Source organism: Atractosteus spatula, chromosome 19, assembly GCF_055471065.1.
Source record: "Atractosteus spatula isolate fAtrSpa1 chromosome 19, fAtrSpa1.hap1, whole genome shotgun sequence".
In the NCBI taxonomy this organism is placed as follows: domain Eukaryota; kingdom Metazoa; phylum Chordata; class Actinopteri; order Semionotiformes; family Lepisosteidae; genus Atractosteus; species Atractosteus spatula.
Window position 1 is genome coordinate 2,692,268 of NC_142724.1, and position 26,849 is coordinate 2,719,116.

A 26,849-nucleotide genomic window follows, 5' to 3' on the forward strand; every position below is an offset into this window, starting at 1 on the left:
GTGGCGTGTTTGTGTGTCTGCAGCTTTACAAATCGGAGCTGGAGCAGGAGTTCGAGGACTTCATGGACTGGCTGCACACTTTCCCCATCTTCAAAGGGAAGGCCAACTGCGAGAACGAGGAAGAAGATGAGGAAGAGCGAACCATGGGGAAGTACAAGGTGCTCGATCCTGCACTTCGGTCCGAGCACACAGAAGAGCCACATCCCCCTCTCAGTGTCCACAGCCTCCCTGACAGCAGCTTCTTCTCCAACAGACCTCATTCTCTCTCTCTCTGCTCAGAGTCATCGACTGACCAAGAATCGGACAAACACCCACGAAAATCCATAAGGAATCCTAGTCTAGACTAACGCAGATGTCTCGGATTAAAATAATTTAAACACAACCTTTGGAAGTCGGTCAAAGCTGGGAAAACAAACTGACCTTTACTGCATTAACAAGCTGTAATCCGGAGGAGTAAAGAGCCACATTAATGCGATAAACTATACATTCCCCGGGGTAGCCATCCCTGAAAAGCCATTGTTCTGTCCCCCAGCGGTATTGTTCTGTGACTGAAGGGGGGTTGGTCTTACCTCTGTATTTGCTGTGTCTCTCGCTCTTCAGGGCTCCTTTTTAATTTATCCCATTTCAAAAGAAGATGAGGATGCAGAATGTCAGATTACCAAAGGGATCCCCAAAAACGTGCCCATCAAGGTCCTGGTGAGGGTGTACATGGTGAAGGTAAGTACAGAGCCACGAATCGGCACATGTGCACACAGGGCTTGCTTAGCTTACTGGGGTTCCCACCGTGACCCCGAGATCTGATTTTAGGGGTCTCCAGGTTACGGCCGTGCGAGTCTGAGTCAGGTTAGGGTGCCCTGTGACCCCAGTGACTACCTGCACTGCTGTCAGTGCAAGCCCCAGCGGGAGTCACTCCTCCCACTCAACTACTTTCGGGCTTCAGGGGCAAAGACACCCGTTGGCTCCGCAGAGTATATTTTGGAGCAGGTATATAAAGTCCTCACCCCCAGTATTTTTATGAGTGCTGCGGCAGTGAGACAACTTTGCCGACTGCCAGACAATCGTACCTTTGATTCCAGGCCGGAAGGCATGCGTGAAAGGTGCTACCAGGATTTAAAAACCAACTTACAACTCAACTCATTTCCAAAATACTTTATTCATCCCCATGGGGGGCAAAACCCGCCTGTGACAGAGTGACGTCTCTGCGGCTCGCCATCGTGAGGGTCATGATCCCGTGAAGTTTGAAGGGAGGGGGGAGGGGGCAGGGGGGTTCATAATGACTTTTTAACGTCTTGCATTCGAACCCCAGGCCACCAACCTGGCTCCCACAGACCCCAACGGCAAGGCAGACCCCTATGTGGTGGTGAAGGTGGGCCAGCAGCACCTGGACAGCAAGGAACGCTACATCCCCAAGCAGCTGAACCCCGTGTTTGGAGAGTGAGTCCATGTGGATGCGGAGCACACGTGCTCACATACAGTACAGCAGCTGTCGGTCTTCTGCACTCCTTGCCTGGTGTCTGTCAGTCACTGGAGGAAATGTAGCTGCCTGTTTCAGTTCCCTAAACAGATACTTCCTTCTCCATTTCAATTCAGTTATTAATTCATGTTCTGTTTTTCCAAGCGTTAGAATTCTGAAGCACTTGCAGGGATAAAAAAAATAACCATCTTGAAATTGTCCGAAATGTAATACTTGGCACAAGCTATGTCACAGTCACGTGTGAAACCGGACTCCTCAGTCCAGATGCTGGTAGATTGGCTTCTGTGCACAAGACATCCCAGTGGATTTTCAGGCACACTCAGGCTGAGGGGTCCCGTGCTCCCCAACTTCTCCCCAGAGTCTTCGAGCTGACGGTGTCCTTCCCCCTGGAGACGGAGCTTACCCTTGCCGTGTTCGATCACGACCTGGTGGGCTCAGACGACATGATCGGGGAGACCCGGATCGACCTGGAGAACCGCTTCTACAGCTGGCACAGGGCGGGCTGTGGCCTGGCGCTCCACTACGACAAGTGAGCGGCGGCGGGGAAGGGGGGAGCTGGAGCCATCCGGGGCAGAGGGGGGGGTTGTGGTTCGCTGCCTTCCTTGGAGGTTCCTAAACCTCCCGTGACAGCGAAACCTCGGCCCACGTGCCAGTCGCAGGTTTTGTTTGGATGTTCCTTCTGCGCCAGGAGTCCCCAGTCCTGGTCCTGGAGGGCCAGTTTGTCTGCAGGATTTCTAGGTCTCTTTTATTCTAAGACAGCAACAGCACCAGAAAATCTGCTAAACTGGTTCAGTTCAGCCAATAATGAGTTACTTTAGACTGTTAACAGCACAGCTGGCCCAAAACCCTTTAGACATTCCAGTCTTCCAAGACTAGGATTGGGAATTACTATTAGTATTCCATGGGAAACTGTCATCAAGAAGCGGGTTTGTCACTTGCACCAGGCAGATGGTTGTTTATCCTGGGCACAGACCACAATAGTAATAGACTATTGCTCTGCTTTCACATTAGCAAGCCCTGATTGCATGATGACTAGCCCTGATTGCACCTTGATGTGCCCTGACAAACCCTGATTGCATGTTGATGAGAACTGATTGTATGTTGATAATCCTGGCTAGATGAATCCTGATTGCTCATTGACAAGAACAGATTGCACATGTCCTACTTGCACGTTGATGAGCCCTGCTTGCACGTTGACGAGCCTTGCTTGCACGTTGACGAGCCCTGCTTGCACGTTGATGAGCTGATTGCACGTTGATAAGCTGATTGCATGTTGACGAGCTATGATTGCACACTAACAAGCCCTGGTTACATGCTGAAGAGTCTTGATCACACATTGATGAGTCCTGCTTGCATGTTCCCAAACACTGATTGCACATTGATGAGTCCTGCTTGCATGTTGATGAACGTTTCTTGCCTGCACTCAGTCTGTGTCTCCCTTCCATCACAGGGAAGGTTACAATCAGTGGCGAGATTCAAAGAAGCCATCGGCCATCCTGGCTGACCTGTGCCGGAAGAATGGTATCCCTTCTCCAGAATACCGGGAGTCAGAAGTGAAAGTCCTCAACAAGATATTTAAAGTCCCTAATGAGGCTTTTCCTGAAGGTCTGTTTCTTTGTCTCCTTAAACAGTGTTAGGATAACAGGAGCTGATCAGCAACCGTTACTCCATTGTGAGGTTGCTTGTTCAATTGTTGAATCCTGACACTAAAGATGTGTATTTTAAAGCAGAAAAGTTGCAGACCCCTTCCTTCAAAGTTAAGCTAACAATTTTATATACCATCTAAGAGGTTCTTCATACTAGAAGCTAAAAAATGTGTCACAGGACACATGTAATATATATGTGGAAGATATATGAATGATGAATCTCATGCAGTCCTATGCATTATAAGAAAATATTTGAAAGGCATGTGAAGGGTCAGACCTCATATTAAAGAGCGGTTTTTCTAATGGGCTGCAGAGTTGGTGAAGAAGAATAAGAAGACAGAGGAGGACCTGAACGAGCTGGATGAGCACAAGGCCCTGTGTGTGCTGCATCGCTGGGGTGAGATGAGGGAGTTCTGTGAGGGCGCCTGCAACCTGGTGCCCGAGCACGTAGAGGTCCGCTCACTGCTCAACACCGAGAAACCTGGTCTGGCACAGGTGAGAGAGAAAATAGTGCAGAGGACCATGACTGTACTCACCTGTCACGGGTGAGAGAGAACACCATGACTATACTCACCTGTCACGGGTGAGAGAGAACACCATGACTGTACTCACCTGTCACAGGTGAGAGAGAACACCATGACTGTACTCACCTGTCACAGGTGAGAGAGAACACCATGACTGTACTAAACCTGTCACAGGTGAGAGAGAACACCATGACTGTACTCACCTGTCACAGGTGAGAGAGAACACCATGACTGTACTGCACCTGTCACAGGTGAGAGAGAACACCATGACTGTACTGCACCTGTCACAGGTGAGAGAGAACACCATGACTGTACTAAACCTGTCACAGGTGAGAGAGAACACCATGACTGTACTCACCTGTCACAGGTGAGAGAGAACACCATGACTGTACTGCACCTGTCACAGGTGAGAGAGAACACCATGACTGTACTCACCTGTCACAGGTGAGAGAGAACACCATGACTGTACTCACCTGTCACAGGTGAGAGAGAACACCATGACTGTACTGCATCTGCTACAGGTGAGAGAGAACACCATGACTGTACTCACCTGTCACAGGTGAGAGAGAACACCATGACTGTACTCACCTGCGACAGGTGAGAGAGAACACCATGACTGTACCCACCTGTCACAGGTGAGGGAGAACACCATGACTGTACTCCACCTGTCACAGGTGAGGGAGAACACCATGACTGTACTCCACCTGTCACAGGTGAGAGAGATCTTTTGAAAAGACACTGATTGAATACTCACTTCCATATGTCGCTGAAACCCCAGTTTTACCTATGTTCTCAATAAAACCGATCTCTGTTTTTATGTTTAATTCTGTTGAGACACCTTCTCCATTACTCTGGCAATAGCCTCCTTGTTGCTTCTTGCAGGGTTACGCTCACATGTGGATCGACATGTTTCCTGTAGATGTCCCGGCCCCGCCCCCTGTCAATATCAAACCCCGCCTCCCCATCAGGTAAAGCAATCGCGAATGATGGCTTTTGAGACTCCACTGTCCTTTCATGCCTGGTATTTGCTGAAAATCAATGAAAGTGTCAGTCAGCTGAAGTAAACGGGACAAAAAAAAATCGATTTTGAACGTGTTTATTTTCAACCTGCTCAGGCAGCCATCCTTATCCTTAAAAAACAGTGGAACGTCATCTTGTACCAGATGTGTTAGCCGACAATGCCTGGTTTATTCGGTCGTGTTCTCCCTTTGCCACTTTCCCCAGCTACGAGCTGCGCGTCATCGTGTGGAACGCAGACGACGTCGTTCTGGATGATGTGAATCCCTTCACCGGGGAGCCTTCCAGCGACATCTATATAAAAGGGTAGGAGCTGCTCCTGTGAGTCGCTAGAAATGAAGGAATCATAGACACGTGAGAAAGGGGAAAGTTCACACATTCAGAGCAGGCAGGGCGGGGCGGAGGGGAGAGGTGAGGACGAGGACACGTCTCTGCATTCCAGCGACACAGCATAGCTGCCTCGCAGCGTTGGGGCCCTGAGTATTTCTGGGGTGCCATCTGCGTGGAGTTATGATGTTCTCCCCCTGTTCATGTGGGTTTTCTTCAGATGCACTGGTTTCCTGCCACAGTCCAGAGACATACCGGGAGGTTAATTGGCCCTGGTGTGTGTACCCTGCCATGGACTTGAGTCCTGTCCAGGGTGTACCCCATCTTGCACCGGTTGCTTACCAGGATAGGCCCCAGCTCCCCCATGACTCTGAATTGGATAATGATGTTAGAAAACGAATTGGATGGATGGGTGGAAGGATAGATGAATGGATGGGATTCAGTCATTCCCTCTGATGTATCCTCATGTCTTCGATACACCCCCACCCCCCACCCCCATCAGCTGGATAAAAGGACTCGAGGACGACAAGCAGGAGACGGACGTCCACTTCAACTCGCTGACGGGGGAGGGCAACTTCAACTGGAGGTTCGTGTTCCGCTTCGACTACCTGCCCACAGAGAAGGAGATCACCTACAAGAAGAAGGAGTCCATCTTCTCCCTGGAGGAGTCGGAGTTTCGGCAGCCCGCCGTGCTGGTGCTCCAGGTCTGGGACTACGACCGCATTGCCGCCAACGACTTCCTGGGTGAGCACACGGAGGGAGCCCGGCTCTCCCTCTGATTTTGCGCCTTCATTTGCTTTGGGAGCTGCACAAAAGCAAGGAACCGATTCTTAGGGAATTGATTGTCCACTAAGCAGTAGCTGACACCTCAGGATTCTTGTACACCTGCCCACAGCAGCTCAGAGCAGCAGGCTGATGGGATTGGCACTGTACAAATACTCTGGCAAGCCACACCGTGGAGGCTGCAGTACTGAAACATTACACAGCTCAGCCTAACGCTGAGAAAGAAACAGTGGTAACCACTCAACAGGAGGGTCTGATGGGATGGCTGGCACTGCTCTGACCTGTATGATTCTCTCCTGCTCTTGGTGAGATTGAGCAAAGGCCACCCCCCTTCAACTTTCGTTCCCTGCGTCCCAGGCTCCATCGAGCTGAGGCTGAACGACATGGTGCGGGCGGCCAAGTCCTCGGCGCAGTGCAGCGTCAAGATGGCCAAGGACAAGGCCAGCCCCCGCTTCTCCATCTTCAGGAGCAAGAGGATGAAGGGCTGGTGGCCGCTGATCAAGCTGAAGAGCCAGGAGGACATCGAGCGCGAGGAGCGGGAGGCCGAGGAGGCCCGGAAGAACAAGAAGAAGAAGAAGAAGAAGAAGAGCAAGCGGGGCGAGATCAAGCCGGAGGACCTGCAGTTCGTGGACGCCAGCGGGAACACCTTTGTCCTGATGGTAGGTCAAAGCGGAAACCGCAGGCTTGGGCTCTGGTTGGACCAAAAGTAGAGTCCGCGCGCTTCGCATTCATAAAGAGAGTGATGGCGCAGGCGGGAGGTTTAGGGAAAGTGTCGGATTCCTGCGTGGCAATGCCTGTGATGGCGCAGGCCTGAGGTTTAGGGAAAGAGTCGGATTCCTACATGGTGATGCCTGCGATGGCGCAGGCCTGAGGTTTAGGGAAAGTGTCGGATTCCTGCGTGGTGATGCCTGCGATGGCGCAGGCCTGAGGTTTAGGGAAAGTGTCGGATTCCTGCATGGTGATGCCTGCGATGGCGCAGGCGGGAAGTTTAGGGAAAGTGTCGGATTCCTGCGTAGTGATGCGTGCGATGGGGCAGGCTTGAGGTTGGGGAAGGCGTCAGAGTCAGTGTTGTGGTTTTCACGGTCTCTGCCATGCTCAGGGCAAGGTGGAAGCCGAGTTCCAGCTGGTGACGTTGGAAGAGGCTGAGAAGAACCCTGTGGGCCGAGCACGCAAGGAGCCAGAGCCCCTGGAGAAACCCAAGTGAGTACAGTCCCATAATCCAGCACCCCCGCATTGTACTAGCAGAACAGTCCCGTAATCCAGCACCCCCGCATTGTACTGGCAGAACAGTCCCATAATCCAGCACCCCCGCATTGTACTGGCAGAACAGTCCCATAATCCAGCACCCTCACATTGTACTGGCAGAACAGTCCCATAATCCAGCACCCTCGCATTATACTGGCAGAACAGTCCCATAATCCAGCACCCTCGCATTTTATGATATTTGCTGCTTTTGTCAAAACAGGAGAGATGCCCACAAAGTTCCCTTATGACTCAAACCCCATGTAAGTCTTAGTTGAATCAGAATAGCATTAAACCATCATCATTGCTTCTCTTTCTTCATCTTCATCATATTCCTCACCTCTGCGGTGAAGACGATGAAAATAACGGACATTACCCATTCTGTTACAGTCGTCCCAAGACCTCCTTCAACTGGTTTGTTAACCCGATGAAGACATTCATCTTCTTCATCTGGAAGAAGTACAAGAAGTACATCATTGCTCTCGTTGTCCTGGTCATCCTGGCTCTCTTCCTGTTCCTCATCCTCTACACCCTGCCTGGACAAATCAGCCAGCTGATCGTCAATGGCTGAGCACTGGGGGGGGGAGGGGTGGGGGCCCGCTGACAATGCACAGTCGGGCAGAACCAGACTCTTCTTCCTCCCCTCTGTCAGCACGGCCCTGCGAGGATCACAGCTTTGGTAGCGTAGTCATATCCGTCAAGGCAAGATGCAGGGCCTGAAGCAGACAGTCATGCGTGAGGCTGATGCATATACTAGGCAAAAAAGCTGTACTTTTCTGGGAGGTGGCAGGGACTGCACTGTTTCTTTTAAAAACACAGGGATGTCCAAGCCTAGGACGCTGTACGTGAGCGCAGAAAAAGATCATTAATGACTCTTTGACAGCCCTTCTGCGCTGCTCCGCATTATCAGCAAACACCTGAAACCGCTCTGTCGTTACCGTGGCGACCTGAACACCCCTGTTGTCCATTCAGAGCATTACTGGTAAAAAAAATTTATAATGGGCTGGTAGAAATGGGGGTAAAATATAGAATTCTTGAAAGAAATTCACACAATGAAGCTGAGAGAAAAGTAAATCGGACTACTTACTTTGTTCAGAGAATCAATTTGTCTGAGCCTGGAGAACTGTAGCCTAGCAATGCTGAAAATATTTTTTCCAGCGGAAGCCAGTCAATCTAGAATAATTTACATCCACCAATTTCCTGCCGTTAACAATGGCCTCCTGTCAGACGAGCGTCTCTTTAACTCTGGAGAATATGATCATGTATGATGACCTTATCCATCGTGCTGGGGCTCTGTTCTAAAGAGCCAAGGAATCTTTTGCTGTGATGAAAGACGTCTTTTAAATGTCCTTCGGCACCTTCGTTTGACAAGCACGCATCCAGATGGCATTTAAGAGCTGCCTTATGGTGTAACGGTGAACAGGGACAGATTGAAATTTCTCATTTTCGTTTTCTTTCTCTGCCTTGCCTTACTCTAGTGGCCTTCGGGTCATTGTGTGTAAGATGCTGGTGTTTTATTGTAGCTCAGTCCTAATGCAGCGTATGCAGTAGCCACAAGATCAATTCTTTTCTGTCTGTGTTTTGTGTAGGCGTGTCATTTATCATTATAAACCTGTCGCTTTATTGAAAACAATGAGATATTTAATGAAAATATAAATAAATGAGATTCCAGCACTGTAGGATGGGTGGTTTACTTTTCACACATTAGGTCTGACAGCAATAAGGTCGTTCTGCCTTGAAAAAAGTATGTTTCTGATTTAAATTAGAATTGCAGCACAGACCCATATGAACCAGCTGTGTCCTGCTGGAGTGAGCAGACCCAGAGAGCTGCCTTTAGACTGTGCTCTGAGCTGTAAAAGCAGACTGGACATGACTGTGGTGATCAAGTGGCCTTGCCCTTTTGCAACCCTGTCTGTTTTCCACACTCATTGCTGTTAAATAAAGACAGTGTATGATCGGCTGTTGATGGCTTGCTATGATTTATAATATTGCTATTATAAATGCTCGTGGACATTTTCAGTGCTGCAATGGTTGCGACACTAATGCAGCAAGGAAAGACAGAAAGAGATTAACTGAAATTGTGAAGAAAAAATTGGCACATTTGTTGCTCCTATTAGGACAATCTCTTCTTTGAGTCATAAGAAGAAAAGGAGCACTTTATCATTCAGGCATCATTTCTCAGCAGACAATTCAGGCAGCACACTATTCCCATCAGTGCATCAGTAAGGCCACAGATAACAGGAGGGCAGTCGGTCCATTGAGTTCACCTGGTTCTGCTTCTCCACAGTACCACGGCCCATTCTGACAAACCCCTCAGCTCCCAGAAATAATTGTGAGCAGCCGGGCACCCCTGACATGCTTTCCTTTGGGAGGTGGGAGAAAACTGGAGAGCCCAGCGAAAAACTCGCGAGCAAACACGGCGACAACGCGCAAATGTTCCGAGATTCGGCCGGCATGCCGCAGCTCGGGAATGCGCACCGCCTACAGGAAAATAAGAAGCCTGCTGTCGTTACAGCCAGCCTGTAAGTGGCCTGCCTGACAACCCTGATCTCCCATGAAAACAGGAGGCTTTGCTTTGAAGCTGATGCGCTGCAGGAAGGCACCTGGGCTTCAGGAGGCCGTGACACCCTGCTGCAGCGCAGGCAACGCCGGCAGCGAGGACCGGGGCCTGGCTGTTTCCCTGATCGAGCCCCGTCTGGGAGCATGAGCCTGCTGTTGCGTGGCAAGGGCAGTGCTTCTTCGGGGCAGCACATTAAGACACGGCTGGCTTGTAATTCCAATAAGCTCGAGCTGCTTCCCTTGCTCGTGTGGGCCAGCGGTCTGGGCTTCATTGGCACGCGCGGAAGAATCAACAATCTTGCTTTATCGGCGATCACGAGCCCCGCATCTTCCTGTGGGCTGGAAAATCGGGACGCTCTTCCACACGTGTGGATACGTTTATTCGGTGTTCAGCCAGACGGCGATTTGCAGGATGCTTTAAAAACAAGCACCTGGGTCGTTAATCCAGCGATCTGCCCATCTAGCAAAACGTCACGCGTGCCGGATCGCTGGTCTGTTCGTCTCGACCTGGGGGCGTCTAGAAACATGCAGATCGGCGCGTGATAACGGATCGGCAGACCTCAGCCTCGCACCGGCTTATTCCTTTGGAAAATCCCCGTTGTGCCGAAGGCTGGAAATGTCAGGAATGACAGGGTATGACATTGCTGGAGAGGTCAGCAGACTGCCTTCGGATGGAGCATCCTCCAGCCTGGCTTCTGCTGGCTCTTGTTTCCATGGGAACCTGGGCTGTCGCTGGAACCCCGCCGCGTGATCCAGCGCCACAGCGGGTCCAGGCATCAGGCCCCGCCCTCGCCCGGGACACGTGGGCTCCAGTCCATCCTGGCCAGAGATCTGCACGCACACGGGGCACAGGAGAGGGAGACTAGAGGACCAGGGTAGCCACTGCCGCGGGAAGGAAGTGGGGCTGTTGTGTGACGAGGGTGGGAAGGGCAGGGCGTGACCCTTGAAGAGCAGTGCTGACGAGGGTCTCCTTCTCCCATCGGCGCACCAGAGCTGCTTGATCTTTCCCTGCTTTCTGCCTGGCGATAGGAGCTCGCAGAGGGTTACAGAAGCTGTGCCAACGGTCTCATGTGTAAATGTTCAGTTCCCATTTTACCTTCCTTTCAGCAGGTTGTCGCACTGCTGCAGCCTCATGTAGTGAATCGCAGTGCCCTCCTCCTTACCGCCGAGGGTCTTGTTGCAACAACATTTTCGAAAAAACACCCACATTTTTTATCGATACATTCTAAAAAAGGAATAGCCCCTCTCTCTCAACATGTACTCTGAACCCCCGTAGCTGTTATTTTTGTTATTAATATACAGTATTAGATTGAAAAGGTGATTTCAGAGTTGTTAATGGCGACACTTGATTGTTAACAGTTCTCTGAGCTGTAGGATGCACAGCTGGAAAGGAGGGGACAGTGGATTGATGCTGCAGACGCCTGGACGGCTCTGTCACGAGTTAGAGCGGTTTTCCCATTAACACCACCTGCAGGGGACACGGGAAATGTCACTTTTCTAATGTTACAAGACTCGGGTCCAAACCAGACCAGGACTCCGATGTCTGCCTGTCACCCCTCCTGATTGGCTGGAGGGAAACACCTATTAATTCTGTGCGAATTCACATGTGGGAACTGGACAGCTGATCCCTGTCACGCACTTAATAGTTTCCAGATCATCTGTAATGAAAGTGCCAGTCAACTGGGCTTTTAATAAATGCAGAGCTCGACTCCCGAGTCCTGCAGTAGCAGTTTCACTTTTAGCTTTTTAACTTTTCACTTTTTTATTTTTTTTTTAAGAACTGAGACATGAAGGTGAAAAGCATGTTGACAGACAATGACCCATGATGTCTTTTTCACGGGATTCCATTGATCGACCTTAGGAATACCTTAAGCAAATGCTTTAATTTATTAAATCATTTATACCATTTTCCACGCTCACACGTGTTCACACTGTCCGATCAGTGACATATAATGGATGATCCTTGTTATCTGTGTAATGTTTATTGGGTGTAAGCACTAATCTTTAGGATACAGCTCCCCTCAGGATATGTTGATAAATCTTGTGCAATTGTATTAAATAATAATAAAAAACAAAACACTCTCTCAACATGAAACGAATAAAGGTTAATTCCACGCTGAAAAGCAGAAACAAGAAACCGCATTTAGGGCGTGCAACTATCGTCACTCCTGAGGAAGGTTCGACAGCTGAACTGTTGTGTTTCTACCATCATTTTTTAAAATTAATTCGTCTTTTAAAAAATAAAAAAAAATTGTTTAACCTTAATCTTGATTACGGGCTGAGACCTACCTACAGACGAGTGCACACGCATTTAAAATAAGGAATTAACTTCTGCTTAATTTCTGTGGCCCAAATTCGTACTCTCTCTCCACATCACACGCCTCATGAAGTGATTTTTTGGGGCCCCCTCTCGTGTTCTTATGCAGCTACTGCAGCTGGTCTCCGACATCGCTTCATGAGCATTTGCTTGACTAAATTATAGATACAAATCTGTTCACTTAGACTGCTCTCATTTTGATCTATGATTCTGAGAAGCCTAGATCCAGTATTTTCAATTTCTGAAACAATTTCCTCTGTGTGTGTATATATATATAATATTTATTTATTTTAAAGGTCATTGTTATTATATAGAACGAGTTATTTTTTTCTACTTCGTTTTTAGTTTTCTAAAAGGTCATGTCTCTGCACAGAGGCAATTTCTTTTTGCTTCTGCAGCTAGAGACTTGTACCTAAATGTTTCTGGCACAGACGTCATCGCCCCACACATCCCTAAACATCTTTCCCTGGAGAAACCCTCAGATCCTAAATGAAACCACTCCAGGCCACAGTCCCGATGCCAGCCTACACCCCCTCCTCCCAGCACCACCTTGCTCTCCTGCTCCGGTGAATCTAGACACCCTCCCTTTCTGACAACACTTAGCCCCAGTCACAACCTCCGAATCCTGGCTGCCACCCAATGTGCTCTGGGCTCACAGGCAGCCCCTCTGAAACACGCCTCTGCAGAGAAGAGTCCCACCCCTGTCTTCTTCGGCTACCCAGCTGCACTGCCTAACAGCCCTTTAGATGTTTCAGGTTCCACTCCTGAAAATAAATATGCTTGGAGTTGGGAAGCACATGGAACATTCCCGAAGATCCTGTGCTTCTCTCCACCCCTTTCTGCATCCCAGTCCCCTCTCTCTTCCTGAAGAGTAGTAACCAGGCGTGATTCATGCACCTCTTGTCCAGCCATCACTCATTGGAAAGCCACTTATCCCTGGCCAGGATCACGGCAGCCCAGAGACTATAGGGCATAAGGTGGGAATGCACAACTTGCTAGGAAGAGAGCCAGCATGTGTTTGGGAGGTGGGAGGACACAGGGAGAACATGCAAACTCCACACAGAAGGCTCCCCAGCTCCAGGACCCAGAATCGAACCCAGGACTCAAGAGCAGTGCGATAGAAACTTTAGCCGCCACTCCACCATGTTGACCCCTACATCATCAGGGTATGAAAAAACGTTTAACAACGAGGCGGAGTCCATTCAAAACTGAGGAGTCCACTTGGCCCGTCTAGCTCAAATGACTTCCTGGCCTTGATTCCAGCTATCAGCAACAGCTATCAGCAACAACATACTGCATTTTCACATTCTGTAAAGCCTCTCAGCTGCTACCAGTGGGACTCGCATACTTCCTGCACGTTTTCCAAGCCTGTAAAGATCTGTCTTCAGCTTCCTTGACACTAATTCTACAGGCTGTCTGAAGCTTCGCTCAAGCTGCCTCTTGACAGCCGACTGCGGTTCTTGTTGTGTCCGGTAAACTTATCATCACTGCGGATGCAGTAACTAATAACATCTTACAAACACAAGCGGCACTAGTCCGAGGCATCCCAACAGCAGCTAGAGAAGAGACGGGGGGGCAGGGAAGTCCGATTTCAACAGAACTTCCTCTCAAGCCACTGCTGCAAGATAAGAATGTTTTGCAATGTAGAAAAAAAGGGAATTCACTGCGAGTAGTTTTATAAATGGCGTGTTCTAAAAAGGAAGCCCCTTGCAGAAGACTTTCTGGGCCTTCTTGATCGCCCTCGCTGAGCAGCGTCATGGCTGTGTGTGCAGCTGCTGCAGAGACGCTCTTGCTGTGCAAGATGTCGCAGGAACCCCGACAGCACACAAAGTAAAGCCTTCCTGAACCGTTCACTAAGGAACAGTGAACATACTATCAGCTCCATGCAGGGGCAGGAATACAAGTGTCCCCAGCTGTGCCTCTTGTAATGGGGAGATCTTTGTGAACGAACAAGAGGCTCCTGGTCAGTAAGTAGATCCCAAACATCAGGGATACTTGCTGATCCCAGTCCCAGGCGTGTGAATTCCTATTCCATCTTCTCTTGAATGGCAGTCACGTCTCCTGGTCTATACGCTAATTCAATTCTTGATTACCTCCATTGGCCTTAATGGGACCAGTTCCCCCTGTTTTTCAGATGCTGGGGTGTTAAAGGGTGCCTGTGGACACCCCGCCCTCCAGGACCGGAGGTGGGCCCCACGAGGAAAACATGTGGAAGCGCATTTAAAACTGAAAACTGGAGGCACTTCTTTACACAAATGGTTGTGGGAGTGTGGAACAAGCAACCCAGCTATGCCATTGTTACCCTGGTTTCTTTTAAGAAACAGCTTTTTGAGAAGCAGCTCAGATCAACTTCAGCTACTAACTACCGGAAGCCTCTTCTTGTTGGTTACCTTTCCCATGTTCCTTAAAATGGCCTGTGTTGATCACAACACCATGACACACAACTGTTTTTCCATTCAGACGGTTCTCAGGACCCTGACTCTGGGGATGGCAGCTGTGACAGCTCACAAAACCCTGCTTTTGTCAGTGTATCTGCTGTGTGCTGCCTGCCTGCTGATTCAGCACGAGCACTGAATGTTCTGGGGCAAGCGACACTCTGAACACTGCCCCCTTCAGGAATTTAAGGGCATGACTCCATTCAGGGGTGTGTGGGGGGGGGGGAGCTAGAGCCTATCCCAGCAAGCAACGGGTGCAAGATGGGGTACACCCTGGATGGGACGCCAGTCCATCACAGGTCACACACACCAGGGCCACTTTTCCCAGAAGCTAATTAACCTCCCAGTATGCCTTTGGACTGCAATGCTAACCACTGCGCCACCCTGATACCTGCAGATGACCCCAGCAAATCCATCACAGCTGTCGGTTATGAAACTTGCAAATAATGACTTTTCCTAGGATCATAATGGCTCCCTATCCAAGCATCCTGTTCCATGACCTATATGATTCAGCGGTTCAAAGCCAAGCTCAGTACTACAAAATGAAAAACAACCAAGAATGAGAAACGAAATTCCTTAATTGCCAAAGCGCAGATTTTCTTTCTTGATTGCCTTTCCCTGAGCAGCTACTGTGAGAAAGAAGATAAGGACATTTCCACTGCCGTAGGAAAGGGCCTGTACAATTGTTTGCGCTTAAACTGGAACTGCCTGTAGAAGACTTCTCCAGGTCAGGACGGTGTTTCTGCGGTGCGTAGTGGGTCGTGAACTAATAAGTTACTGCTCTGTCAGGATATGTGATGATAGTTAGAGAGCACTCTGACCTTTCACTGGCCACAGAGAGGCTGGGCTCTGAGTTTCCTCATTCACTGGTATGGGATTTTCCCAAAAATCATCTTTGACACACAAGAGAGGATGAAGGGGAGAACTGCGGAGGGTGGCCAGACTGTCTCTGCTTCATTTTCTCCTTGGGTCTGGGGAAAAAAACGTGTACACACACCAGCCCTTCAGCACAAAGGCAAGCACGCACAATGCAAAACTGTCTGTCGGCAGTACAATTCACTGCCCTTGCCGAGATCATGAAAACACACCAGCACTCGGACTACGAGTTAACTGCGCTATTAACCGCACAGCACTGCTAAACAAACTGTCGCCCACAATAACACGCAGTCTCGGGCATTGGACCGCTCCATGCCCGACCCTAATTTATTAAGTGGAAAAACATTATCAGTAAAAATTTCACTTAATTTGTTAATGTAACCTCTTCTACGCTGCCTACACGAAGCCATGAATCCCTGCAGGCACTATTTAGGTTTGGCAGAATTAAGCAGATATCAGAAATCAGAACTCCCCGTGACTCTCAGATTCATTCTGGATTCAAATTTGACTTTTGAGAGAAGCTCATTAAGGGGTTTTAATGACCTCTCTGGAGGATCAATCGGGATGCGATAAACCCAGACGTAGACGCCAAATGAGTATAGTTAATACTTGTTAAACTTAATAAGCTAACAACATTGTAAGAGACCGGAAACGGAAACAATGCTTCAAATCAGAAGTGCACAATTTTTCTAATTTTGTAAACGTGCGGTCTGCATGTAGTGACATTTGATTTGCTCATCTTAATAGACTGTTAAGGGAGCGGAGTTCACGTTTAGAAGCCCAAAACAGAACTCGCATAATGCATTATACAATTCTCCAGCGTTTTAGAGAACGCATGTTAATTTTTTAAATGTATTTGATAGTTGTTGTTTTTTTTTTTTAATGGGAGGTGTGAAAATGCTGGAGAATAATTTTGCATTAATTCACTTACTCCAGAACGGAAGGTAAAGCTCGTACTTAATTCTCAGCTCTTTGTCACTCCTCCGCCCGTCTGTGTTATGAAATATAAACGTTTTCCCACGCAGCAAAATGTACCAACTGCTCGCGGTGCTCCAAACGCTGCGTGTATCCTGTAATCTTCATAAGGCCCCCATCCGGTGAACGCAACCAAGTTGATAATAAGACTCTACTATCGGCGGCGCGTCCGCGCTGAAGCGCGCCACCCCTGTGCCTGCGCGTTCACGAGGTGCTCGTGTTCGGCCGCCAGTTCCTCTTTTTCCATTTAATTCAATGAGATGGGTTGCCGAGGGGAGTAAGCGCGCGTTCCTGCACTTCAGGCTGATATTCATTTGTCGGATATTTATTTATTTTTTGTTCCCCCCGCTGTAACTTTTCACACCGGCGTCGCAGGAGAAGCTGCGAAAAAAATAAAAAAAATCCAAAAATGCCGGAGTTTATTTCGGTCGACGAGTTTATCGCCGAGACCTTGGAGGATTACAGCTCGCCAACCACCTCAGCCTTCACCACGAAGATGTCAAGTTGCAGAAACGCCGTGAACAGCATCGAGGAGGTACCGTTCCGAGGTGTCAGTACCCCCCCAGCCTTGTGTCGGAGAGACTGGGGCAGTGAGGCGCGGGCGAGAGCTGCAGATTTAGACGAAGTTGCCTTTTGTGTTCCGAGTCCAAGCCGCAGGAACCGCAGCGGGACGTTACGGGCTTGTGGAGTCCCGTGTGCGTGTGTGTGTAACCAGGTAGCTTGTGCAGATGAGTCTCGGCTGAGCCGGCGGGGGAAAGGGGTTAAAGCAGCGCGTATGAATGGCTCCTGTGAACACTCTCTCGGGCTCTTTTGTGATTGTGTTTCCCTCCCCCTGTTTGTTCACACCGGCGGTTGCAACTCTCCCCCTCACCCCCGGCTCTAGATACCTGCCTTCGTCCGCTAAGCTCCGCTCCGCCCGGTGCGCCCTTTGTCCAGACCGCGTCCGAGCCGGGGAGAGCGCAGGGGGGGGGGGTGGACTGCGCTGAACTGCGCTGAACGGCGGCTCGCCGGGTTACTCGTGCAGACCCTGCGCTGCGCGGTGCTGTGCTCTTTCCAAAACGCATCGTAGCGCCTTGCAGCGCGGAGTCGAGTGCATTGTCTTAAACAACCCCTCCCGCAACGCAACCCCTCGCCGGTGACCCCTGTTCTGTTCCGAGACCGCCAAGATCGCCTCTGCATCCTGCGCGCCGGTACTGGTCTCTCTGCGGGGTCGCGTCAGCTCGCCGTGCAAGCAGCTACCGAAAGCCGGTGCGGACACAGGCGGTGTATATATATTTATTTAAAGAAATAACATCGGCGAACGACGCACTTCTGTAACTGTTCTCACACAGCTGCCAAACAAAACGCGCCCGTTCCGATACTTTTTGTGTGTGTGTGTGTGTTTCTGGGTCCCGCTGGTTCACTTCACGGCTGGAGCTAATCGGGGAGATGGACTCACCTGCCGCCGGGCAGCGTTTCGGCTGCAGGTGCGAGAGGGTCCGCCGGTTCCCCGCCCGCCCGAGAATCGCTCCCATCTAGAGCGTGGACGTGCAACAGCCCATTAAGGCTGGATTGGCGTTTATTTCTGTCTCGACTCAGGCAGGCATGGGCAATAGAGGAGCTGCGTGCTATAGAAACGGATTTGTCCCTGTTTTACGTGCCTGCTGGTTTTCTAAGTCTCGTTTGTGTCTTCTCCTCGTAGCTACCCTTGCCTTTGCCAGGACACCACAAAGAGAACCGGGCAAAAAAAACAAAACGAGTTCATGTGGACGGGCCAGGTATTGTAGGTATAAATGAACACAGCACTGTTGCCTTAAATGCCGTTTGTGGCTTCGCAACTGCGAAGCGCCCTTGGCTCGGTCTCATCAGAGCGGAGCGCTGGCTGGCTTGTGTGTTTTTTGACGAATCGTGCTAAGCGGCTCCGTTGAACGACCGTCAGCGACGGCCACGCAGATCTGAAAAGACAAAAGGAGCGCAGTGGTCGCTTGTGAAAAGGTGCCAGACGTCGTTTCTCCAAGCTGGTGGGAAACCAACCAACCAACAAACAAAACAAAACAACAACGCGTCTTCGGTTAATTTCGGGACGGTGCTTGCGGACGGCAGGCAGAGAAGCGCTTGAAACAGCGCACCGCTGCGGGCGAAGCGCCGGGGTGATACGCGCAGTGCGCGGCGGAGGGTCAGCGCTGAGGCAGGGCTTGGCGGCGGAGCGCCAGAGCAGCGCCGCGGCGTCACCATGGAAATGACCCGGGCGACTGGAAGCGATGCGAATTGGACATGGTAGCCTGTTACATGCTTGGTCATGTCGAGAGCTCCGCACATGGGGCTTGGGGGGGGGGGGGGGAGGCAGCTTTGTGCTGTTACTGTATGAGCCGCTGCACTTTCATCGCAGATCGCTGACGGCCCTGACCTCCTCCCCCCCTTCCCCCCTTCCCTCTCAGCCAGGGGGGTCTCGCTGCCCTGAATGGGTGATTAAATTAGCGCCGAGCAGAACTAATTGATACAAATCCTGCTGTTGAGTCTGAGCGGGTTCGCCCCGGAGACGAGCGGTCTCCCGGGAGCTGGCTAGCCCTCGCCCACCAGGCAGGAGAGTACGAGGCTTTAGTCAAAGAGGGGGATTTCACGTTGAAAGCAAAAGTGAAAAGAAATGAGCTGAAGTTGCGAGTCGTTGAGGCAGGAAGGGTTTGCGACCTCTTGTGCTTAAAAGCGTTTTCATTGTAGATGAAGAACTAGCTGTGTTCGTAACTTCATGGTTTTAGCAGTCGTGTTAAAACAAGCCTCTCCCCTCCACATACTCAGCCGGACGTAATGGACACATGATTTCGCCTCAGCTCTTCCCAACCTGTGGGATTAATTGCTGTCCTGCGTGCGCTCATCTGCGTCAGGCCCTGCTCTCGGATGCAGGGCTTGGCGTCTAGCCGGCTGCCTGTCTGCTTGGTGAAAACCGGGGCTCGTCGGTCCAGCCCGAACCCCCCCGGATCTCTCGCTGTCAGCCCGGGGACGAGGCCTGGCTGGGCGTGAATTGACCGCAGTTGCTCAGGGCAGCAGATCTGCACCTTCATTTCTGGGCTGGTTATCATAAACAGCCTCATCTGACCACAACAGGAGACCCTCTGCTTCTCCAGCACGCCTCGGCTCAGAGCCCTGCATCTTTCTTGACGGCGGTCAGTTGTAGCCGCTCTGTGCTCTCTGCTGCAGCAGGTCTTTGGCCTGACTGGACCCTGCCCTCCCGGACACTGAGTGGACGTTGTTGCTGCTTCAGCCAGCATGCAGATTCTTTGTGGACGGTCAGGTTGGTGACCGCCTACGAACCCTGTCCCATCTGTCGTGCCCTGGTTGTCTCTGGCTCAGGCAGTGCTGGTGGTGGTCTCTGCCTTGTGGGACTCTGCGCTCAGCTGCATGTGTCTTTGAGAGGCTGTGGACGAGCGCAGAATGGTGAAATACCACTTCCATCCCACGCTGCCCGTCCCGTGATCAATGAGCCGGGCACCTCTGTCCCACCCTGATGGCCCGTGATCAATGAGCCGGGCACCTCTGTCCCACCCTGATGGCCCGTGATCAATGAGCAGGGCACCTCTGTCCCACCCTGATGGCCCGTGATCAATGAGCCGGGCACCTCTGTCCCACCCTGATGGCCCGTGATCAATGAGCCGGGCACCTCTGTCCCATCCTGATGGCCCGTGATCAATGAGCAGGGCACCTCTTTCCCACCCTGATGGCCCGTGATCAATGAGCAGGGTACCTCTTTCCCACCCTGATGGCCCGTGATCAATGAGCCGGGCACCTCTGTCCCACCCTGCCAGTGGCTGTGATTGCAGTCTAGGGTGTCTGTGGGAATGGCTGCTGTTGCAGGCGTGAGTCACGCGTCATAAGTCCCTACAAGGGGAAAAACAGAGACTGCAGCTGCCTCATGACTGAGACCATACAGTAGCTGTATCATCGCGTCCACTCCAACGTCAGATTTCCCTTTTTTTAATTTTAGGACCTTCTGCGTGCCATCTACAGTACAGATGGCGAGCCCATTTAGTGAAGACAGAGTGAACACGAGCCGCTACCGCCTGCAGGCGTGCGTGGCTCGGGTTCCTCAGTGAGCAGTCACAGCTTGCTCTCTTCGTTTGAAAGTCCAGGGAGTGCTTGTGCAGCAGTACGGAGGAGGCAGAGCTGCTGTGCCACAGCTGTGAGGTGCTAGTCACGTGGTTCCTGTGAGGCCTCGTGGTCTTTATTTCTGGTAGGAGAGTTAGCCAAACCAGCCTCCAACCGACCAACTTTTTGTGCGTCACGTGGTCAGTGCTCTCCCTGTCTGACATTCAAGAAACGCCATGTCCCTATTCTGTAGATTAAGGCAGGGTGTTGGGATGCATTGCTAGCGCTGAAAGTACGATCCTTAAGACCGCTTTATTTCATTTTTTGTACAATCCCTACGTTTGCAGTTCAAATTCTGTACGCAAGGGAATATAAGAAGAGCAACAAAGCTGGAAAGGCTCAAGACATAAAAGGAGGAGGGCTATGACAGGGAATTGGTTCTGTCTGTTGGAGCGTTAGGTTCTGTCTGACCTCATCAATCCCCCTTTTTCCTCTGTCTTGCACTGATGTACACCCAGGAGGCTCTGAGTGACCCCCAAACACCTGCTGAGCTTGTTCGCCTTAACTGAACTAACAACCTACTGGTTTGGAATATTTGTTAGTTTGTTTCTACTCCAGATGTTTGGGATTTTGTTTTACTCCAAAAATGCACTTGTTAAAAGGTGACTTCCACCATGTTGTAAACAGTCCATCAGCTTGCAACAGTCCAGTTACGAAGTCAGTTAGGGGTTTTATTGTGTAACCGAGAGTTTGGTTGAAACGCAAACCAGCTGGTGTGTGGACCTCCATAACCAGGGCTGGACCCCGTTGAGCTGGAGGACAGTGCTGCAGGCTCTGATTAAATAGTTTTACACCAGAGTGGAAGTGATCGTATCTGGCCTGTAGCCTGTCTAAAATGCACTGCCCCTCTCCAATCAGAGGGCAGGGCTGGATCTAAAGAGGAACTCGGTCTTGCACAGCTTCACTCGCAGAGTGTTTGAGAAAGCTTAGGCTGTTCTGAGTCTTAGTCTCCAGCCACACCCAAGCATTAAAATACAGCAATCTGACACTATTTTAGCAAGGCTTGTTTGTTTTCCCCACTCCTGGTGTTTCCCTGAGGGTGTTTGACTTGCAAACTGTTCTTGAGCGAAAGATGATCATTCTCAGAGAATTTTTGCAGGCACTGGTTCTTGAAATCACAGCAATAGATCCTCCTGCGGCATCAAGCATCTTGGGTGTTTGTGCTGTGAATGGTCCGACGGAGAGGTGTGTCTGAGAGCAGGTGAGCTGGAGGATGAACTGAAAAAAAGGTAGCAAGAGTGAAACTGCTTCCACATTTGCCTGAGGATGATTCAACCCTAAAAATGCTGGAAAGCTCTGTTACACTGTTGTGCAAGAGGGCCCAGGGCTGTAAAACTGGTTTTACTCTAATGCCCGTTGGGTTAACAAAGAAGCATCGAGTCTTTCTGTTCATGTCCACCCTTTCTTCTCCACCTTCAATCAACTACGTAACAAGTCTGCTCAAGCTGACATTACTCAACACAAACTATTTATAGTCACGCTTGGGTCAAGCTGAAATCTCTGCAGTTTCCACTTAATTGGCCAGCCTGGGCACGCGCACCTTTCGGACTCGCTCATGTGCTGTTTTTGTTACAATCTTTAAGAAAATCAGGCGTTGGAAGAAAATCTCAGACGTCCGATTAAAAATGTCCCCGTGACTCTGTCGCCGAAGAGCAGGTGGAATCTCCTGAGCCCGGGCGGCACTGCGCGATGAGCTCTAGCGCCGTTTGACAGCTGTTTCAGAGGCGGCTGAATTGGAAAAAGGGGCCGTGAGGGTCGAGCTCAATCTTACCTGCGCGCAGATAGGGCGGAGGATTAGATCGATACTTTGACCCAGATGTTCCAAACCCACAGCGTGATGAGACGTTTCTTTTGTTCCTGTTTTTAACCCCAGGAAAAAACCCCAAAGTTTGGCCTTGTGTTTTGTGGCCAGTAGGTGGGTCAACATTAAGCTTGTCGCAATGCCTGTTGTTTCTGCTATTCAAATGTCTTCAGCTCATGCACCAGTTAAATCAGGGGTTCCCCTCTCTGGTCCTGCAGACCCCTATACGTGCTGGCTTTCAGTCCAGCAGAGCTTGCAGTCACAAACACTAATTGAGTCCTTAACTGACCTAACTATAGGACTAATGCGCGGAGTTCTTAAACACCTTGAGCGCTGCTGTGTCACTACTGTGGTTCATAAGCAACTCAAGAGCTTCCCCAAGCTCTACTCAGGCAACTTTTTAGTTCAGTTAAGGATCAAATTAAGCAACGGGCTGGAGCAGAAAGGAACCCAGGGGGTGAGGGGGTCTCGCGGGGTTGACGAGTCCCCAGGACCAGGGCTGGGGTCCCCCGAGTTAAAGTGAAATGACAGGGGTACAGAGGGTTGCTGTGCAATTGTGCCTGTGCCTGACTAATGAAACCAGTTTACTCTAGTTCAGTAGAGTATTTAAACTTTGTTCAGCATACATTAATTTTCCATTCCGTACAGTCTTGGAGTTAAACGAGAAGACGACAGGGACATTCTGTGTAGATGCAAAATTCTTCTGGCTTTCCCCTGGAAAAACAGCAGTGGACCGTTGGCTGTCAACATGCAATACCGCATCTTCTCACTGGTCTCGACATTTTGACTTGCTGGTTTGAGCTGAGTATACGGATGGGTCTCATCTCACCCACTGCAGGGTCAGACTGGGACAAACCTCAGTGTTTTCGAACAGAGAATGTCAAGTAGGAAAAGGTGATGCATCGTGGGCTCTGTGTTGTGCCTAAAGCAGATCCAACTTGTTTCACTTCCCCTGCTCCTGTGAGAGTTTATCTGAATCTAGTGGCCATTTAGGTGAAACCCACCCATCGGTTTTCCCTGAAATGTGACTTTGAGTGGTTTCACACCTCATAATGATGTCAGGAGCCTGATTAAGGAAAAGTCCATCTCTGTATGGCAATCCTGTGCAGAAATGGGTACCAGTAACCCAGAACTCGGCACCATGTTCAGTCTCGATCAGCAGTAAGTCAGTTTTTTTCCCAAACAGTTTTTCGCTGTGTAACACTAATGCATCATCTGTACCAGCCCACAAGTAAAATTAATTTAAGGCACAAGAGGCTTCAGTTTGAGCTAACTAAACCTTTTCCGCATCAGCACCTGTACTTCTTAAATGGAAGTGGCTTCCTGTTAAAATTAGAATGGACTTCTACATTTCAAATATAAGACAATGGTCTAGCTCCAGTTATTTTAAGGATTTATTGCATGAGTATGCAATAAACTGGCATTCTCCCTCTGCTGCTGACTTGGGTAGACATTCTCATTGCTTTCTAAAATAAATGTGTAATATCATTAGGCACTTGTTATCTTATTGATGTTATAATATGATAAGCTCTAAAACATGAGTCTTTTAACAGTAATTTGTCAAGGGATAACTTTAAGCAGATTTCTCTGATATTCAGTTTTGTCAAAGAGTGACAGTCAGAACCAGGAATCTCTGCGCCTGTCTAGCTCGCAGCGTGACCCCACTGTCTTTCCTCGAAATGTGACTCTGCTCCCTATGTGATGAAGAGCGCTTGATTAAATTGTCCCCGCCGCCTGAATTACACCCGCGCTGTGTGAAATAAAAATTTGCTCTTCTAAGTGCAAATTACTTTGTGAATCGAGCAGCGACTGTCTCTCAGCTTCCTGCGGCCGAGATATTGTTTCAGTGTCGGAGCGAGCAGATTGCATTTGAAATCTGACATACAGGGGAATTTATTAAAAAAAAATCAAACTGCCGAGGATTCTAAGCTCGCATAAGTAGTGTGTTTGTCTTCTGTCCGTCAGAAATCCCTTGCTGTTTAAGAGTGGCGGCCATTCTCGAAGGGTGGTCTGCTGCCTGCCAGGCTAGTGTGTGCTGACAGTGACCAGACCACGCCAGCTCAGTCAGGCAGCACTGTTGTCATTTCTCCTGCAGTCCTGTAATCGCTGGACTAAGTGTCCACACGAGTATGACTTGCACAAGGACATGGCGCTTTTATGAAGGTAATTGGACCACCCAAATTGGAAAAGCAGTACAGAAGGCTGTTTGTATTTTCTAATTTTATGTTTTATTTTGAGCTCCGGGAAAATTGCTTTCCCGTTATTTTGCTAGCGGGGGGAAAAACTAATCATTGAGGGAGGAAATTAATGTTTTCAAGCAACCAGAAGCTCTGTGCGTGGTCCTGCAGTACCTTTCATTTTTCTTTCTTAACTCTCACTTCCCTCCTTTGTCTTGAACATGGTTGTGCAGTTTTTTTTGCGTTTTTTTGGCCTGTAGCTAATTGTTGACCTGGGATACAGGCTTGAAAGGGGCTTCGTTATTGAAAGGACTGATCGGTCATTGATTAATTCATTGTTTGTCCGTCAGCTGGGCGTTGGTCATTGCAGCATCTTCAGTGTCTTCGCTTGCGTTTCACTTCTTCCAAGGTGCTTGTCTGCTCCCACACTCCTTTCCCATTGTGCCGAGAGCCGCGTCTGTTGTTTCTCCTCCAGGCCCTTGTTCCCAGCACCCTCACGTCCTGGCCAGAGCCCGTCATTACCGCTCCTGCGCCTGTCTGCTCTGACTTCATGACCTCGCCATCACTCTCCCGCAGGGTGGAGAGTCTGCAGGTTGTGTCCACGAAACTCCCAGTGATATCCCACTTTGTTAGTGTCCCAGCCCGGGACCTGGAGGATCGCTGTGTCTTCTGGTTTTTACCTGGTGCAAGGCAGGCTACACCCTGGAGGGGACGTCAGTCCATCGGAGGGCAGACGCAGACATAGACACAGATAGAGCCATGCACCCACTTACACCAGGGCCAATTTCCCCAGAAGGCAATGAACCAAATCTTAACTAGAAGCTAAAACAATTAAAGCTGTTTTTTTATTTATTGTGGGAGGGAAACCGGAGCACCCACGTTAACCCAGGGAGAACATGCAAACTCCACACAGACAGCACCCTAGGGACTGAACCCAGGGCCCCAGGGGCGTGAGGCGGCAATGCGGACCTCTGAGCTCTCGTGCTGTCTCTTTCAGTTTTCTATTTGGGACATTTTTTACAATTTTCCTTCAGCTCTAGCCAAATTGTCAAAAGTCAGATTGCATTTGTAATTGAATTTAATCCTGGGTTTCAGAACTGCCCTCTTTCAGGTGTGTTTGTCTCAGATGTAGCGAACTGGACCTCTGCAAAGGGGAAAAAAAACTATCCTTGTGGGAGCTGGTGGGAATTGTCATTCCCTCCTTTGCCTGTTCCTCATCTGATACGGAGGCGCTGCTGAAAGCTGTGTTGGGAAAACGACCCCTGAAAAAAGTCAAACCAACCGTCTAAACAACCAGCCAGATCGATTAAAGTCACCAGTTATCAGTGGAGATTTAGAGCCCAGCTGGAGTGAAGATCAGCAGAGACATGTCCCTCTGGGACTGGGATTGGGAACCTATGCTGTAGAGCGCCCTCTGTTGGCCAGTGAGTTATTGACGAGAAGATTTGAAGGCCAATCGGAAGAGTCCTTCTCCGACCGATTTCGTCTGTCTGGAGCTTTGTTACCAGGCAGACGGCAGCCCTTAACTCCTGTATTGCTTGTGGCAATGTATGCCTGCTCTTAACAGCTTAAAGGATCCCTAACCTAATCTCTGATTATCTTGTTTTTCCCATTGCTAGGCTGAGGGATCAAATCAATCTGCACCCCCCCCCCCCCCCCACTCCCCACAAATAACAAACAACCACACTGATTTCTGACTGTTTGCTCTTTGCAGCTTGAGTCTGTAGGAACAATCCCACACTTTTTAGCCAAATCCTCCATTGACTGTTTCCAGGCACGCTGTCGTTTGTCCACCTTGCATCCGTTTACCATTGCTGAGTTTTAAGAGCAGCCCGAGTCTCAGAGGCCCCGAGAGTCTCTGGCCAGGCATCGTTTGTGTTGCGCCTGCTTCTCTCTGGAATATCACAGTTAATCAAAGTCAAGAAGAAGGAGTGTCGGGACCTTCTCATCAGATGCACGGACGGTACTTGTCTTTCACTTTAGCCCAGTACTGCGTCCCCTCTCACTTCCGGGGGGCACAGGAGGTGGTTATCATTTTGATAACCATAATCTGATTTAATGTCTCAAAAAAGAATTAGAAACAGTCGATCTCAGTGTTTATTGTTGTGAGGTGTTTTGCTACAGGACCCCACGGGCTCGATACTCAGGGTCAGGGAAGCCAAACTCCTCTCCCTAACGGTCCCGCAGAGTCCTGCTAGTCACACAGGGGCCTTGTAATTGGCAACTGATTTAATACCAAACAAAAAGTTTAGGTGAGACTTTTTATCCAAGAAATTAGCTCAGTTACATCATTGATAAAAGACTTTAAGTCTTGGCATTTATGGAGCACGTTTGATCCCAAAGGATTTGATCCCAAAGGATCCCAAAGAGGATGTGGGAAGAGGCCCACTTCACCTCCCACTGAAGTGCCGCCCCTGCCTGAGCGACACACAGCTGCCCCCCTGCACCGCGGATCAGGGAGAGAAATGGCTTCACCTGTTGAATGCAGGGGGAATTTAAGGATGCCAGGTTGTCCAAGAGTTGGACAAGACTCCAGGCTTCAGACCCCCTACATGGTTCATCTTGGACTGAGAACGG

The 26,849-nt window shown here is 49.9% G+C and overlaps 2 protein-coding genes across 2 annotated transcripts in view; both read left to right on the forward strand.

Moving 5' to 3' along the window:
- The window catches only part of fer1l4 (fer-1 like family member 4), a 36,228-nt gene extending 27,330 nt beyond the window's left edge, over positions 1–8,898 (forward strand). Inside the window, exons 35-46 of the mRNA XM_088937560.1 lie at positions 24–158; positions 601–717; positions 1,307–1,434; positions 1,833–2,003; positions 2,925–3,079; positions 3,434–3,615; positions 4,527–4,612; positions 4,869–4,967; positions 5,491–5,732; positions 6,129–6,430; positions 6,871–6,971; positions 7,404–8,898. Of these exons, the coding sequence (XP_088793686.1) occupies positions 24–158; positions 601–717; positions 1,307–1,434; positions 1,833–2,003; positions 2,925–3,079; positions 3,434–3,615; positions 4,527–4,612; positions 4,869–4,967; positions 5,491–5,732; positions 6,129–6,430; positions 6,871–6,971; positions 7,404–7,584 (1,899 nt within the window). The 3' untranslated portion in view covers positions 7,585–8,898. The remainder of the gene's footprint in view (positions 1–23; positions 159–600; positions 718–1,306; positions 1,435–1,832; positions 2,004–2,924; positions 3,080–3,433; positions 3,616–4,526; positions 4,613–4,868; positions 4,968–5,490; positions 5,733–6,128; positions 6,431–6,870; positions 6,972–7,403) is intronic.
- A 7,557-nt stretch (positions 8,899–16,455) lies between these two features.
- The window catches only part of unm_sa1614 (un-named sa1614), a 54,513-nt gene continuing 44,119 nt past the window's right edge, over positions 16,456–26,849 (forward strand). Inside the window, exon 1 of the mRNA XM_088937561.1 lies at positions 16,456–16,710. Within this exon, the coding sequence (XP_088793687.1) occupies positions 16,585–16,710 (126 nt within the window). The 5' untranslated portion in view covers positions 16,456–16,584. The remainder of the gene's footprint in view (positions 16,711–26,849) is intronic.